General features: G+C 33.9%; 1 protein-coding gene across 6 annotated transcripts in view; it reads left to right on the forward strand.

The window, feature by feature from the left end:
- Nucleotides 1-17,186, forward strand: part of LOC129809663 (5-hydroxytryptamine receptor-like) — a 161,613-nt gene that overhangs the window by 61,794 nt on the left and 82,633 nt on the right. For all 6 annotated transcript variants that reach the window (XM_055859684.1, XM_055859681.1, XM_055859680.1 and 3 more), the window contains one exon: nt 7,507-7,750. In XM_055859684.1, the coding sequence (XP_055715659.1) occupies nt 7,507-7,750 (244 nt within the window). The remainder of the gene's footprint in view (nt 1-7,506; nt 7,751-17,186) is intronic.

Below are 17,186 nucleotides of genomic sequence, written 5' to 3' on the forward strand. Positions count from 1 at the left end.
CAAAGTTGTTTAATTATCTAACTTATGATGGTTCGGACTCATGCGTTCGAGCACTTTGCATTGTTTTTTTTTGCTCTGAGCAATGATGTTTTTTCAGTTCACAACTCATTGGAACCGATGGATGTACTGATCCCTTAAAATATTATTTAAAATCGCGGAGAAGTATGGTAAAATGGAGTAATTAGGAATCGGACATGAACAGGAATTCTGAGATTTCTTTCCTGTTTCAGACGGGCAAAGGGAAAAAGAAGATAAGGAAGAAGTCCTACATTTGAGAGTGGTGCCGAGTTGCGCCAAAATTTCGTAAAGTCAAAATCGCAAAGAGGTAAAACCCGAATGGGTCGAAATTCGGAAACTCGAAATCCTGAATGGGGTCAAAATTTTAACTCTTTCGCGTCTTTAGGGTCATATATGACCCGGGGAAAAAAGTTTCTTTTTGGCTATTTACATTAATTGAAATCTAACTGGAGTCTTGAGAAAATGAGCCAAGAATCTTACATCCTTCTATTATGATGTCGTGCACGAACAGATAGATTTCAATTAATGTAAATACCCAAAAAAAAACTTTTTTCCCCGAATCATGACATTACCCTAAAGACGCGAAAGAGTTAAATGGGGTCGAAATTTGGGAAATCAAAAATCACGAAAACCATAATCTCGAACCCCAAATCCCTAAAAAACAAAATCGTAATGAGACAAAATCCCGAATTAGTTGAAAATCTGAAAGCCAAAATCCCAAATGGGTCGTAATCCCGAAAAGCTAAAATCAAGAAAATCCAAATTTGGAAAATCAAAATCCCAAAAGCCAAAATCCTGAATGGGTTAAAATTCCAATAAGCCAAAATCTGGAACGCCAAAATCCCGAAAAATCGAAATCGTAAAGAGACAAAATCCCCAAAGGCAAAATCCCAAATGTGTTGAAGTCCCGAAAAGCCAAAATACCATAAAGCTAAAATCACGAAAATCTAAATTCCGAAAGTCAAAATCCCGAAAGTCAAAATCACGAATGGATCTAAATCCAGAAAGATATGAAATTATACAGAGGATAATGTGTAAAATGATTTCCCAAAACACAGAACAAGAAGGTGCGTAGGGCGTCAAAAACTCCGGGAAGAAAAGTTTTTTTTCTATTCTGAACTGAATTTTCCCATCCGATGATCACGGGATTATTGTTTTTGGAAAATTGTAATGTCGATCCTTTACCCAAAACACAGAAAATTTCCCTTTGCCTCTAACGCGGGTGCAATTGTCGGAGTAGATGTGATTCGAAGTGGAATAATTCGTGATTTCGGCTTTCGAGGTTTTGCTTTTCGGCATTTCGCCTCATTCGGGATTTTGATTTTGGGATTTTGGCTTTGGGATTTTAGGTTTTGGAATTTTGGCATTGGGATTTTAGGTTTTGGGATTTTGACCGTGACCCATTTTAGGCTCATTTAAAACAACGAGGAAATCACAAAATTTCATTTTCTGTCCTATTCCAAACTACGCCATTGTACCCTAATACAATTGAATTTAAGGAATAAACATTTCTGGTTCAGTGCAAGAGTGGTCTATTTTATTACGGAAGTACATATGTGATAGGCCGCTTTTGCTCCGAGCGCTGCAAACAATATTTGGTTCATAAGTATTAGGAATCGGTTCAAACTTCAAACGTTTACAGAGTCTTCAGCGTTTGATCTTGAAAAACTATTATGGAAGTGATTCAAGGGCATTTTCGTGTACAGTAGACTCTCGCTTATCCGTGGACTCTTCGTCCGGATGACATAAAATAATCCGTGAGAAAGTCCAATTTTCAAAATTTTATTGAGATATGGTTCACGTTTTAACCCTTTAAGGACGATTGGTTCACCGGTGTCCCAAAAATGAAATTTTTCCTACGGCTATACAAAGTTGTGTTTTGCTCTAAAAAGTCAGAAAAAAACTATTTTTTCTTACCCTCAATTTTTGACCTTCTCCTCCTTAAAGGGTTAAGTTTTTGTTAAGGCAAATGTACTCTAATCTGCGGTGATTCTCTCTCATTATGACTTTTTAGGAACGTACGCATATTCAGGGAGAATGTCTCATCGATCAGGTCAAGATTCACTCCACAAACTTACTAAGTAAATAAAAAAAATCGATAGAATTCCAAAGATTTGATGTTTATCAATCTCCTAATCCGTGTGACATTTCGGTCCCGGTCTCATGGATAAGCGAGGGTCTACTATATTGATAAAATACTGGCGTATATATATCCAAAGTTAAATAAAAGAAAATAAATGGAAAACTGCACATCGAGTTATTTAAAAAAAAAAGGCGAGAAGTTGACATAATGTTACGGGGTTTCTCGAAGTCTTTAAATTGCTATCTCTAAGCGCTTCGCTTCTAACGACTTTAACAACATTAAAAAGCGATTTACTTTACTGTTCTATAAAAGTCTGAGGTAAATTTGTAAGCTTGGAATTCTTAAAATTTTGCGTAAATCGGAAGAATTTTATTCGTAAAAATTTTCAGTTTTAAAATATAGAATTGTCTAGGGGAAACTGGGGCACCACCAAACACGGGGTAGCACCAAACACTGCGATTTTTTAATCAGATATTCGACTTCTAAAGACAGGACCTATAGGAATTTATAGGCACTATAGGGATGCTTGTCCATTGAAGAAATGGTCGAGATAGTCCAAGTAGTTAAGAAATAAAAATTAGTGTTTGGTGGTGTCCCAGTTTCCCCTAATATATTTTAGTTAAAGCGCATTATATCAAGAATCAGAAGTCTTTTACGCAAAATATGAAGTATCTGCTTCTTGCGTCTGATCAATCCACTGTTTTGTGGGGCATAGGGCACAACTAATAAAATTACGAGAATATCTATTTTTATGATGCTTTATATTAGAAATTTGACAAATTTTGAAATATCCGTTTTATGCTTCTTAATTTGATGAGTGTCTTTCAATAAGGAAATTACTTCATTGACTTTCGAACAAATTTAAAGAATAATAAAACAGTATAAAGGTATGAAATCTCCCTCAGAATTGAGGCTGAATGTCATGAGGTATACAGAGCCAGAAAAAAAGAGACGAGAATCCTGAAAAAAAAAGTTCTCCCCTAAGAGATTTATGTCCCTTTTTTATGACGACACACACATTGTATAAAACATTGCTCCTTTTTTTTCTTCTTGTATGCTTTACGTTTTTTCAATATACCAAAGAGGACCCATCCTTTGCAAGGTTCATTAAGCCACATGGGAGAGGCATTTAAAGTTCTCTTCTGTTTGTTGCTTTTACCAAAGCCACACAGATCGCCATTAAAGTGAGTTTGAAAGTACTTTAAGAACAATATAAAGAGTGTCTCATGAAGGGACATGATCTGAAATTTAATTTGAAAGATGAGTGAGTGGATTAAGCAGCTATGGACGGGAAGTTTATTTAAAGCACTTCCTTTTTCATCAATCAATATTAGGTGAAATAACTCAAGTTGCATGTCAATCATATTTCCCTTGAAAATGTTGCAATTTAAAAGACAATTGCATGAGAATCATAATTTTGATAGACTTTGAACAAGACAAAAATTGTGAGCTTTCCGATTTAAGAAAATTCGTTGTGATGTACATGGCTTTGAATCTATATTTAAGTTCTCCTTTTCAAGTTCTCGAGATTCTCACACCAAATCGATATTTATCTATCTGTTCTTTTATTGGAAAACACATTATATATTTGTGCCATAATTCTCAGTATTATTTGCCTAACATGAAGTATTCACATTTACACAGTGCTACTATTTACCCATGGGAAAAGCTATCGGATGGAAAGGGTTTTTTTTTTGGAAAAGGCATAGATATGACTTGATTATGTAGATGGAAATCCAGTGAAGTACTACAATATTTAGATGTTAATCTTAAAAGGGATTCACGCGTCACCATTGAGGGTAACCAGGCGGATAATTTAGTGGCGCACATTTTCGACTCGGGCGGTTTATCAATTGAAAATATCCGAAATGGAAAACCACAATTTGCATTTTCTCAATTTCACAACACACTGATGATTTTATCGATTGAGGGTGGAATTGTGAGATATTGTCGAAGGGAAAACCAATTTGTTATGTCAAAGATTAAATTTTTTTTGGCTTTTATATTCTATACAGAAGAATTAGAGGATTGGGGACAAAAAAAATGCTCTCTAGAAATTGCTCAAGAGAAAAGTTTTACACGATATTGCTTGAGATTGCAGTGGAATCTTGTAGAATCAATTGAGTAGATCTTAAACATTTTAATTTATTTGATTTCAATTTGAAATGTTTATGTAAAAGATATTTTTAATGCTTAGAACAAAAATGCAAAAATCGAAAATCCCTTTCTTTAAAAAAGGTTATTGTTATTATTAAATGTATCTTGAAGATATAATAAATGATTTACTATCATTGTCAACTTAAACTTGCAATAAAACGTGTAAAATTTAAAAGAAAACTATGGTAAATCTACAAAACCTCATGTAGGTCGTCTTACTCAATTTTAGTTGTATTTATCACAAGGCTTACATGGACTATGAAGCCTGGAAATCGTATTTTTTCAATATTTTCTAATATTTAAAAAAATGATTTATTTTCTTCAAAACTATTTTGACGACATTTTGAGAGAAATTATAACCACGTTGCGACCACATTCTGACAAAAAGTTCACCCACTTTATGACCATATTTTGATAGAAAATATAAAAGAATTATAACTACATTTTGACGGAAAACACAACCACATTTTGTTAAAAATTATTAGCACATTTTACCCATATTATAATGAAAATTATGACTACATTTTTTTGGAAAATTATAACAGCATTATCACCATATTTGACCACATTTTGATAGACAATGTGTCCACAATTTGAAATAAATTTTAACTACATTTTGACCATATTTCTACTATATTTTGACCACATTTTGACAGACATTATTATATTGACACAAATTTTAACCACATTATGACTAAATTTTGACCACACTTTGGCGAAACTTATAACTCCATTGTAACCCACCCCCTGGCAAGTTACCTGAAATTTGAAGTCACTTTCTCATACTTCGATTTAAATTTATATGGGAATTTTTTTGCACTCGCTACCGTTATGCTAAATATTTAAAAAGTGAGAAATTTTTCCGTATTATAAGATACCTTTCCGTATGGAAGGATAAATATACTAAATTTTTGTTTAAATAATTTTTTTCCTCGGAACATTGTGAGCTGAGTCCGAGATAAATTTAAGAATTGGCTTCAAATAGCTCCATATAAAATGGCCAACTTTCCAGGGTGTTGATTATAACGATATTTTGACAGACAATATGACTATATTTTGACCAAAATTATAACCACATTATGATCACAATTTGACCGAAATTAGAACCATATTTTGACGGAAATTGTAGTCACATTTTTACTCCAATTTGCCGGAAAGTATAATCACATTATGTCCACACTTTGACGGAAAGTATATCCACATCATGACAACATCTTGACTGGAATTATAACCATATTGTTGCAAAAATTGCAACCATATTTTATCGAAAATTGTGTCCACATTGTGACAATAATTTTAACCACATTTTGACAGACATTACGGCAGCATTTTGACGGAAATTATTAGCACATTATTATGACATTGGGATGCTAAACTGAACGTGACGGGCCAGCGAATTAACTCTTTCGCGTCATTAGGGTCATATATGACCCGGGGAAAAAACAATTTCTTTTGACTATTTACATTAATTGAAATCTATCGGTTTGTGCACGACATCATAATAGAAGGATGTAAGATTCTTGGCTAATTTTCTCAAGACTCCAGATATTCAAGAAAAGAAAATATTTGAGATCAAAAATCACGAATTTCAAACTTTGTGAAATGACTTTTCTTTTTCAAAATTTTTTATATTCATTTATTTTTTTCAGCAAAAAGTCCTTTAGAAACACAAAATAGAATATCCAAAGATTGTATATTGCATATTTTGATATAATAAATTACTCTCAATTTTCCAGAAAAGCGTGTAGAATTTACCGGGTCATATATGACCCTGTGGTCCCCAAGGGTAACAGTGTTTTCGTCCCAAAGCTATAGCGAAATGTAGTTGGGACATTGTTTTTCTTTGTGAAATGCAGGTGGGACATCTTGCTCCTGGACATTTCATCTTATATCTGATGAATTATAACATATTTTGCAATATTTTAGAGTATTCTGCAAGCGTTTCATATTGTGCAATTGTATTGTGTGTGAATAAATATGTGGATGAGTTTATTTTTGCCAAATACCACTCAAAATATTGTGACAGTGACTGTTTAAGGGATTACCAGGAAGATTCCTTGAACACCAGGAGTACAGTGTTCATCAAGACAATCCAGTTTGCCATGGTTTTGGCCAAATTAGTAACTTCAAGCAAAAAAAACTCTTAAAAAGCCCGTGATATAGATTTTAAAAATGGTAAATACACTTCCCTTGAGGACAACAGGGTCATATATGACCCGGGGTTTTTCCGAGTTTTCACGCAATGGAAAATTTTTTTCCTCTCTGAACTATTATATTTGATCATAAAGCATTAGGAAAAACTCAATTTTGCATGAATTCATCTGCTGAATAAAAGTGGGACGCGAAAGAGTTAATAGGGATAAGCGATTGATAATGTGATTATGATGATTATTATGACATTTTGACAGGTATTTTAATCACATGTTTTGACTACATTTGACGGAAATTATAACAATATCATGACCACATTTTAACGGAAGTTATAATCACATTATGACTACATTTTGACGAGAAGTATATCTGTATCATGATCACGTTTTCACGGAAATTATAACCACATTATTACTAAATTTTGAGAGAAATTATAACCACATTATGGCTCTATTTTTGACTACATATTTGACAGAATTTATAACCATATTATAACCTTATTAAAACTATATTTTGACACAATTTATAACTTCATTATGACAATATTTTGACCACATTTTGACAGATATCATGACTACATTTTGACGGAAATCATTGCCACATTTTGGCAAAAATTAGAATCATATTTTATAGAAAGTTATGACCCTTATGACCACATCATGACTACATTGTGACTGAAATTATAACCACATTTTTATAAAAATTATAACAATAAGCTTCATTGCAGTTAATCATTTACTACGAGAAGGTCTAATTTATGAGATGTCTTGTCTACATTATTATTATTATTGCGATTACAATAATTTCCCAGGGGCGCTTTTCATGAATTTTCAGAAAATCGTTCCTTCAGTTGTACTAACCATTCATTCCGCGCTAAATTCATGTGAAAGATTACGGCTTGAGGCTTAACGCGACGTGAATTGATAAGTAAAATTGTTTGCAAATTAGAATTTCAAGAAGCTTTTATGTGATGGCAAATAAACTCTTACCCCTAAAGTTGGATTTATGTGACGTAATCTCCCATACCATGTCCTTAATCACTAAACTATTGTGCTCTTGCTGAAAATAGTATCGTTTTTTTGGGTGTAATTTTGCAGGCAATGTCTTCGTGATTGCGGCTATTTTGCTGGAGCGCAACCTGCAGAGTGTGGCCAATTATTTGATCTTGTCGCTGGCCGTAGCGGATTTGCTGGTGGCGTGTCTGGTGATGCCACTGAGTGCTGTGTATGAGGTATCCCAGGAGTGGCGTCTGGGTGCTGAACTCTGTGATATGTGGACATCGAGTGATGTTCTATGCTGCACGGCATCGATTCTCCATTTAGTGGCAATAGCTTTGGACAGGTGAGTGTCTCCCTCATACCACTAAATTATTGTCTCCTCACTTCATTGAAAATTCCCTCAATGGGTGTTATATAGATTGTGCTTTTCCCTGACTTTCTCACTCTTTTTCGCGTTTAACCATCCCCACGGAGCTTAATTTTGGGTGCGTAAATGTGGGTGGTTAGAACTTGGCAATAGAGATGATTGATGGTTTGATTGATTGATTGATGGGCTTCTCTGTCTGCGTGCTCATCTATATGAAAATTTTCCTCATTCTGTTGCTCATTTTCATTTGATACACTCACTCTTACAGCCCTACCTTTTGCAATTGAAAGGGCATATCACTTTTTGGGTAAATTGGGAGGAATAAAAGAACTTTAATTCTTATATTTATTTTTTTTTTGTAAAATAAATAAATTTTGGGTAGCAAAAAGTTAAGTGAGAGCTACGGAATAATTATCAATTTAGTAGGGAGGCTTTGAAGTTGAATTTTTTCACAAGGACTAGAATGGAATTTCTTTGTTACACTAATGGTCATTTTTAAAATCACTGATGTTCAAGACATGTTCTGTAAGACAGATCGGAGGTGATAGAGAAAATCCGAGGATCACAATACGTATGATCATGTGAGAGTCGCACCTAATAAATTGTCAGAGTGCAGTGAAGAATGGTTTTCCAAGTGTCATAAAAACATGTGTTAGGAAAATAGCATAAAGTTGATTTTAAAACGTATGATGCTTCCTATTAACGGTTAAAGCAAGTAGACGAAAGGTTTGTCTAAACACTGATCTTCAAATTTTTGTGTCCTGTGTAATGTTTACGATGAAAATAAGGCGTACGTAGGTGGAATAACTTTGTACGAAGCTGAACAAACCGAAGCAGCCACACGTAGAAATTTCCACTAAATTTTAGTTTTCTTTTAGATGAAAATCTAAGGATTTCTAGTGATTTTATGTGGTGGATTTACCAACCTAATGAGAGGTTTTTTTTTGACATAATTGTATAATTGATTCAGCTTGTATGTCATTCAGTAAAAAATCCTGAATCTTGGATATCATTTTCCGTAGACCAAGTTGCAGAAACTTCACCCTTAATTTAACACAAAATATGTAGTGATACAAAGTATGCACAATTGTGTAATTATCAATTTTTTCGCACGGAAAAAAGAGATGTAAAAACTTTTGAGGGTTAGCGGAGGTCGCGACAGTGTTCTAAAATTTATCGACTTCTCAAAACTTTATCAAGCTTCCTGAATTCACAAAGGTTTCCTAGTTTCGAAAGGGATCACTAGACTAACAAGGATTCTTATCAACTTAGCATTCCCTTGAACTATTGAAATTTCTTCAAAAAATGTGTTTTCAGAGGGGAAACTCAGTCCGGATACGGCAACACAATTCGCGGAGTTATCAATCCAAAATCAAAAACTACCTATTCTCCAGCGCTTTCGACCTGCTCCGTGTCTTTTTCAGTCTTCTCAGTAGTCTAGTGGTATAAAAGGTATATGGGATTGTTAATTTCAAAACAAGTCACTTTGGATTGCAAGCTAACAAAATCTGGAATGATATTACGGATTGATCTTTCCTGAAAACCCTGGTATTTTTCGGCGAATACAAAGTAGTCCCTTTCCAACGAAATCCATAGGGGAAACTGGGGTAGCACCGACCGAACACTGAATTTTATGTCTAAACTACTTGGTTTATGACTACCATTTTTTTAGTGGTGTGGCATAAACATAATATATGAATGTATATGCATGTCAAGTATATGTATATTAAGCATAAGTACTCAATAAACGATCAGTCGATCAACGAACATCAAGCTTATTGGATCAACCTTCCACATGGCGACCGTGACTCGGTCACAAAATGCCACATCCTAAAAAATTTAAAAATCTCATTGTGTCCCAAAAGTTAATCGGTAGTGAAAATGTGCAATAATCGCTACCATTATCGTCGAGTGTATAAGCGTGAAGATGAAGTGGATGCTGAGATAGTGCCACAGAATGATAAGATGGGATGCGAAAAAGACATATTACAGGAGCTCGCGAAGCTACAGCGAGTGGAAATAATATTATTTGTGATATTATCAGTGATCACTACTATCATCCTGTATGCAATCTACAGAAAATGGAAAGCTCGTATTAAGGCAAGAGCATCTCAACAAGCAGCAGTTTTAGCATTGAGAAGATCCGCAGAGAACGTTTTAGAATCTGGACAATAAACACGAAAGTGGAAAAAAAAAGTGATTTAAAAACTATAACATCCAGAATAGTGATTAAAATGAACTATAGTGCGAAAAATGCATTGAATAAAAAAAAAACCGAGTCCAGAAGATCAGCTGAACATCAATATGATCAGCGAAACATCAGCGAGATAAATCATCAAAAAAAAAGGAGAATGCTGAAAGAAGCTGTCATAGGATAAACTACAAGATTGCCACATCTCCGAAAATTCATCATGAATAATTTTTCACGTAGAGGTATGATCCCACAAAGTTCAAATTTCTAAAGTCCTGCGTACGTTGCATATAGTCTGGCTGATGACGTCTGGGAGCATCCGGTTGCTGAGTCGACAGGCAATTGCACCTAAGGTGAGCGACCAACGATGGACTTTGGCGAGAGAGTGGATCGTATGAAGTCAACGATTCATCATTGCTGAGTTGCCGATTGAAGACAGCGTGTGCAAAGTTGCAGAGTTCACCGAACAACAACTAGCAGCTGATGAAGCAAAGTCGGATCAAGTAGCAAAACAATGAATTGCAAGTACTGTCAACACTTAGTAAACAATAACATAAGAAGTAGGTCAATCATATAGGTCAAATTATATTATCTAAGATATGGGTAAATTTTAAGTTTTTATTAACTAAATGGGTGACTTTTCAATTTTAAATAAAGTAATTGAGGATTTAAAGAAACTCCTGCAGAATTTTAAGAAGCACAATGCTGATCGACAGTATGCTGTTGATTATGTAGAAATAAAAAGAGAAGTTACCAATGATTGGCATAATAGTTTTGTCATTGCCTATAGAAGTTTACTTACTCAATTAGAACCTCAAGAATTAGAAATTTTGAAAAAGAAAGGTCAAGAAGAAAAGAATTTGGTTGATGAAATTGAAAAATTTTATAAAAGTATACAGGAGAAGATAAATAAAGCTAAAATTGAAGAAAATTTAGTACTTGAAGATCGGACAGAAACAGAACAGACATCAATAGAAAACATGGCTCAATTCGATATAAAAACGGCTTCTCAAATTATTCCTGATTTCAGTGGAGAAAGTGATAAGATGTTAGACTTTATTTCGGCTGTAGAATTTTATTGGAACACCCTGAATGAACAGAGCAAGACTTTGTTAATCAATTTTGTAATTAGCATAAAGGTCAAGGGTAAAGCCAAAAATTCTATTAGTTTTTCTAACATTACAACTTATGCTCAGTTGAAAAAAGCTGTTTCTGAACGCTTCGAATCTAAGAAGACAGTCAGTACCTTAACTCACGAATTAGCACAAGCTCGACAAGGTCAAAGTTCAGTTACCGAATTTGCTGATAAAATAGAAAAGATTTCCCATGAATTATCAAAGATTCAGATTCTTGCTCAAGATGGTAGTAATGCAGAAGTAATTCGGGCACTGAATGATGCGACAGCAGCAAGTGCATTCAAGAATGGGCTCAAGAATGATCTTAAGGTAGTTGTTTTAGCGTCACGCACTCAAACTTTTTCTGAAGCAGTTTCTGTAGCTCATGAAGCTGAAGCTTCTCTCCCTAAAGATACAAAGCAAGTTAACTTTGTAAAATCATATGGTCAGAAAAAACATTTCAATAGTAACGGTCAAAGAGGATATTCCAAGCGCGGAGGATACCAAGGACGCGGCAATTCCAGTAGTCGAGGACAATCTTCTGGTAGTGGAAATAATTCGAATAATAACAGCCGAAATAATAGAGGAAATTACAATAATAAAGGGAATTACCGCGGTCATGGTAATCGAGCAAATTATCGCGGACGGGGTAATTTTCATAACAGCAATAACTACCGTGTTTGTATGATGCAAGAAAGTCCTGGTGCGTACCAAACGCACGGCTGTTGCCAACATTTGGGAAACGCTGTGGCCCCTGGTCCAGCGGAGCAACAGCCGGGGGCAATGATGCAAAACCATCGATTTACTCAGTAAACGTTTCTTTATCCAACTTTATCAAAATTTTTGTACCAGATACACAATCTATCTGCACCCTTTTGGTTGACTCTGGTGCAGATATATCACTTTTTAAAATTGAAAAACTAATACACTCAACTTTTCAAAATAGAAATGACTCCGTAAATTTTACAGGAGTTGGTACAGAAAATTTTAAATCTCTTGGAACATGTAATATTATTTTAAATTTGCTTTCGAGTCATTCCGTTCAACATAAATTTCATTTAATTGATGATAGTTTCACAATTCCATTTGATGGTATTTTAGGAAGAGACTTCTTAAAATTATATAAATGTAATATTGACTATTATAGTTACTTATTACATTTATCCGTACAAGATGAAGTCATTTCAATTCCTCTCTATGACAGAGCTGAGGAAGGTACCTTAATTTTACCACCTCGAAGCCAAGTCGTAAGAAGGGTTGATGCAATTATAACCGAAGATTCAGTTGTCATTGGAGAAGAAATTGCTCCTGGAGTGTATTCGTCAAGTTCAATTGTCAGTAATGTACCGTTAGTATCATTTTTAAATACAACGGATAAAAAATTAATATTGAAAAACTTTAAACCGAAAGTTATGCCTTTAAATTCATTTTACACTGTTGATTCTTTAAAGAAGGATAAGGAATATGATGAGCGAAGATTAAAACAACTTTTTAATGAAATAGATTTATCCAACGTTCCAGAATTTGCTCAAGATTCAATTCAAAAAATTTGCAGCAGTTTTAATGATATTTTCTGTTTAAAAGATGATAAAGTAACGTGTAATAATTAATTAAAGTTTTTACTAGATTGCGGAAATTCAATTTGAAACTTAACCCTAATAAATGCAAATTCTTGCAAAATGAAGTTACTTATCTCGGTCATCGACTGACACCTGAAGGTGTACTACCATATCCCTCAAAATTTCACGTCGTCCAAAATTATCCAGTCCCAAAATCTGCAGACGATGTCCGCAGATTTGTTGCCTTCTGCAACTACTATCGTAAATTTATTGCTAACTTTGCTGAAAAGGCAGCACCCCTTAATAAACTTCTTCGAAAGAATATTAAATTTTCCTGGGACAATGATTGTGCTAAGTCTTTTGATACTCTCAAACGAGATCTGATAAATCCGAAAGTATTACAATATCCAGATTTCGATAAGCACTTTCTTTTAACAACTGATGCCTCCAATATTGCAGCCTCTGCTATCTTGTCTCAAGGACAAATTGGTGAAGACTTACCAATTGCGTATGCAAGTAAATCTTTCACAAAAGGCGAAAAGAATAAATCTACGATAGAAAAAGAGTTAACTGCAATCCATTGGGGCATTCAACATTTTCGTCCTTACCTCTATGGTCGTAAATTCACAATAATCACTGACCATAAGCCTTTGGTATATTTGTTTAACTTGAAGAATCCGTCTTCGAAACTTATGCGTATGCGTTTAGATTTGGAGGAATATGACTTCGATATAATACATAGATCTGGTAAAGAAAACGCGAATGCAGATGCACTTAGTCGAATTGATATTGATTCAGAATTTCTTAAAAATCTTCTAGTTCTTCCTGTTCAAACTAGAAGTATGGCTCAAAATGAAAGAAAATTGAAAGATCAGAAAAAATTAGAAAGTTTAATGACTCCTAGCTGTGCTAAGCCTGATCACCTTGGTATAGTCGAGGTTTCTAAGCTTTCTGAGATTTCCAATATGCCTGAACTCATTTTCTACACAGACACAGATTTAATTCCATCAAATTGCTCAGGTGGCTCAAGCGCGCTTAAAAAGAAAAATAATTCGAAATATACAGTAAAGATGACGGCAAATTATAATGATCTGGCACTAGAGCAAGATCTACAAATTATTGAAAACACGTGCATAAATTTAAAAGTAAAAGAGATATCTTTATCCTTACAAAATGCTGTCTTTCGCTTTATTAACTTTGAAAGTTTTAAAGCAATCGCTAATAAAACGCTGCAGCGTATTAGAATATTACTGTATAAGCCACCAAAACTAATTTCTGATAAACAAGAAGTTAAAGCAATTTTAGGCCAACACCATCTAAGTCCCATGGGAGGTCACGTTGGCCAAAATCGACTCTATAAAAAATTAAGAGAGATATATCGATGGAAGGGAATGTCTAAGGATATTTCTAATTACGTAAAATCGTGTCAATCTTGCCAAATTTCAAAAAGTAGTTTGAATAAGAAGGAGCCAATGATGTTAACGCATACTCCGCAAAGTGCATTTGATATTGTATCGGTCGATACGATTGGTCCTTTTATTAGAACAAGTCGTGGAAATCGTTACGCAGTAACTTTGCAATGCGATTTAACAAAATTTCTTTGCATAGTGCCAATAGCAGATAAAGAAGCGAATACACTTGCCAGAGCAATCACAGAACATTTTATCTTGAAATACGGACTAATGAAAACCTTAAAATCGGATATGGGCACAGAATACATTAATAATGTTTTTGAAAAGTTATGTGAGACGCTTCACATCGACCAAGTTCATTCGACCCCATATCACCATGAATCTCTTGGTAGTATTGAGAGGAGTCATAAGACTCTCAATGAATTTTTAAGGTCCTATATTAATGAGCAAAAGGACGATTGGGACAATTGGTTAGGATATTTTGAATTTTGTTTCAATACAACACCAACTGTCCATGATTACAGTCCATTCCAACTGGTATACGGTAAAATAGCGAATTTTCCGTCAACATTACAAACAGAGTGTGTACAGCCTGTTTATAATATAGATTTGTACTCAGCAGAGCTAAAGTATAAATTACAAAGATGTTGGAAATTCGTTAAAGAAAAATTAGATAAAGAAAAATTAAAATATAAGTACTATTACGATAAAAATATAAGGAAATCGAATTTTAATGTTAATGATACTGTATGGTTAAAGAAATTTAATAATAAGAAACTAGATGTATTGTACGAGGGTCCCTACGTAATTACAGAAAGATTAGGTGTTAACAGTAAAATTAGAAATATAGAAACAAATAAGGAAAAAATAGTTCATAACAATATTCTAAAACATTTTCATAATTAAGTTTTACACTGGGATTACATATTAAAGAACATATAAATTAAAAAAAATTAAATAAAAAAAATAGAAAATAAAAAATGTAAAAAAAAATTATGTTAGATTATAATTTTTTTTCCTTTTTGGGGGGAGGTGTGGCATAAACATAATATATGAATGTATATGCATGTCAAGTATATGTATATTAAGCATAAGTACTCAATAAACGATCAGTCGATCAACGAACATCAAGCTTATTGGATCAACCTTCCACAGTGGACATACATCCCTATAGTGTCTATGAATTCATAGAGGTTTAGTCCTCTGAAGTCTAATATGATCGAATCATCGCAGTATTAGGCTTTACTGCGGATTTTTGTACGGATTGACCGTACAAGTAAGGTGAATAAAGAGGAGATAATCACTAAGGTTGATCTGTGTTTTTCATCGTTGAGGTCAATGGATTTTGTTGGGAAGGGACTGTTTCGCATCGGCAGAAAGATTCCAAGATTTTCACAATACAATCTCAACGGACGCGCCAGGCATTCTTCAATCATCCGGGGACAGTTGAAGTTCTGATTTTCCCCAAATCTTCAGTTTTCCCGGGATGAAGAGTGTCTACTTTGTCCGTTAAGATTTTTTTGAGTGGAAACCCTAGAATTTTTCCGCTAATACAAAACAGACCTTATTCAACGGAACCTATTGATCTCTGATATCAATAAACCACTGAGGCAGGCATGGAGCGCGTCAAAAGCTCTGGGGAAGAGGCGGTTTTTGATCTTAGGTTTCAAAAAACCACAAATTGTGTTGCCGTATCCGGACCGGACGGAGTTCCCACTCCGAAAACACCACACAAATCCACACGGCAAAGTCTCTTCAATATTTCCCGGGTTTTTGACGGTTCCGGAAACTGTTCCGGATTACAGGGTCTCCTGCAAGCTTCTGAACATTTTCCTAAATCGCGAGAATTTCCCGGCTTACTTAAAGTTTTTGAAAGTAATTTAGAAAATTTTTCGAATTTCTGATGACTCTTAAAAATTTTCCGGATTTCTTAACAATTTTCTAGGATATTCTCAGGATCCTAGAAAGGGTTTACGGGAATGCAAGTGGTGTGATAATTTTTTTTGTTACTATTCAAATTTAATAAACAGCAGAAGAATATTAAAAATAAATTTTATTGTTCAATAAGGTATAATTGAAAATGGAATAAATACGTACTTTCTATTGAAAATGTTAAAAAGAAAGTGAGCCCTTCCGATTGCAAAGGTGTGATATTTAGAAATAATAGTATGAGAATTTTCTCGGTACGATAGAATGCTGGAATTTTGGAGAAATAAGCACATGCTCATCCTGGCGTTGATGAGTAAAATATATTCAGCAGAAAATTTGCCACGACATTCCAGGGAAAAATCTATTAGACACCTCTAAGCTATTTTCTTGATAGCGAGATATGGAGGTAAATGTGTTTTGTGGAAAAGCTGCGGAATTGTAAAATTCATTTTCATTTCTCGAGATTATTTTACAAAATGCCCTAGAGGTGTTTTTTCTGTAACGCATATAGTTCTTGAAATCTCAACCAGTAAATGTCAATATTTCCGTTCAAATATCCTTATCACTCCCTTCCACTTGATTTCACGTTTTGTTGCACGTATACTCCTCCCCAAAAGTTGAACAATATCAACTTTCAAAAGTATTTATTGAAAATCATTTTAAAATATGCTATAGAAGACTTTAAGTTTCTTTTAAAGATATTCTAACACACCATTTTCAGAAGAAATTAATTTGTGTCATTTTAATGATTATTTTGTGAAAACTTTCACATGCAATTGCTAACATAAAAACTTGTACAATGCCATTACGAAAATGCTACTGAAATTTTAATGATTTGGTGAAATAATCAGTTAAACTTTCAAAGCTTCTGTTAAAATTTGAATAAGATTTTCAATAAACTTGAAAGTTGAATTGAGAAAGTTTCGAGTTTTAATAGAAGATTGAATTACTTTTATGTGATAATTATTTGCTGTTGTGAAAAAAAATCTTTTAAATATAGTTTTAGAATTTTTAAAACAATCATCTCAAAATTGTTTAATTTATTTCAAAACAGAAAAAGAAAATTTTATTAAATTTCTAATAAATTCTGAAGTGCTTAGTTAGAATATTGTGAAGAGAAAGTTTTAACGTCATTAACACTAAATGCCTAAGGTTAAAGGTGAACTTTATAGCACTGTTGAGCTATATAATGAATTGAAGTTGTGT

The sequence above is a fragment of the Phlebotomus papatasi genome, chromosome 1 (assembly GCF_024763615.1).
Source record: "Phlebotomus papatasi isolate M1 chromosome 1, Ppap_2.1, whole genome shotgun sequence".
Lineage (NCBI taxonomy): Eukaryota > Metazoa > Arthropoda > Insecta > Diptera > Psychodidae > Phlebotomus > Phlebotomus papatasi.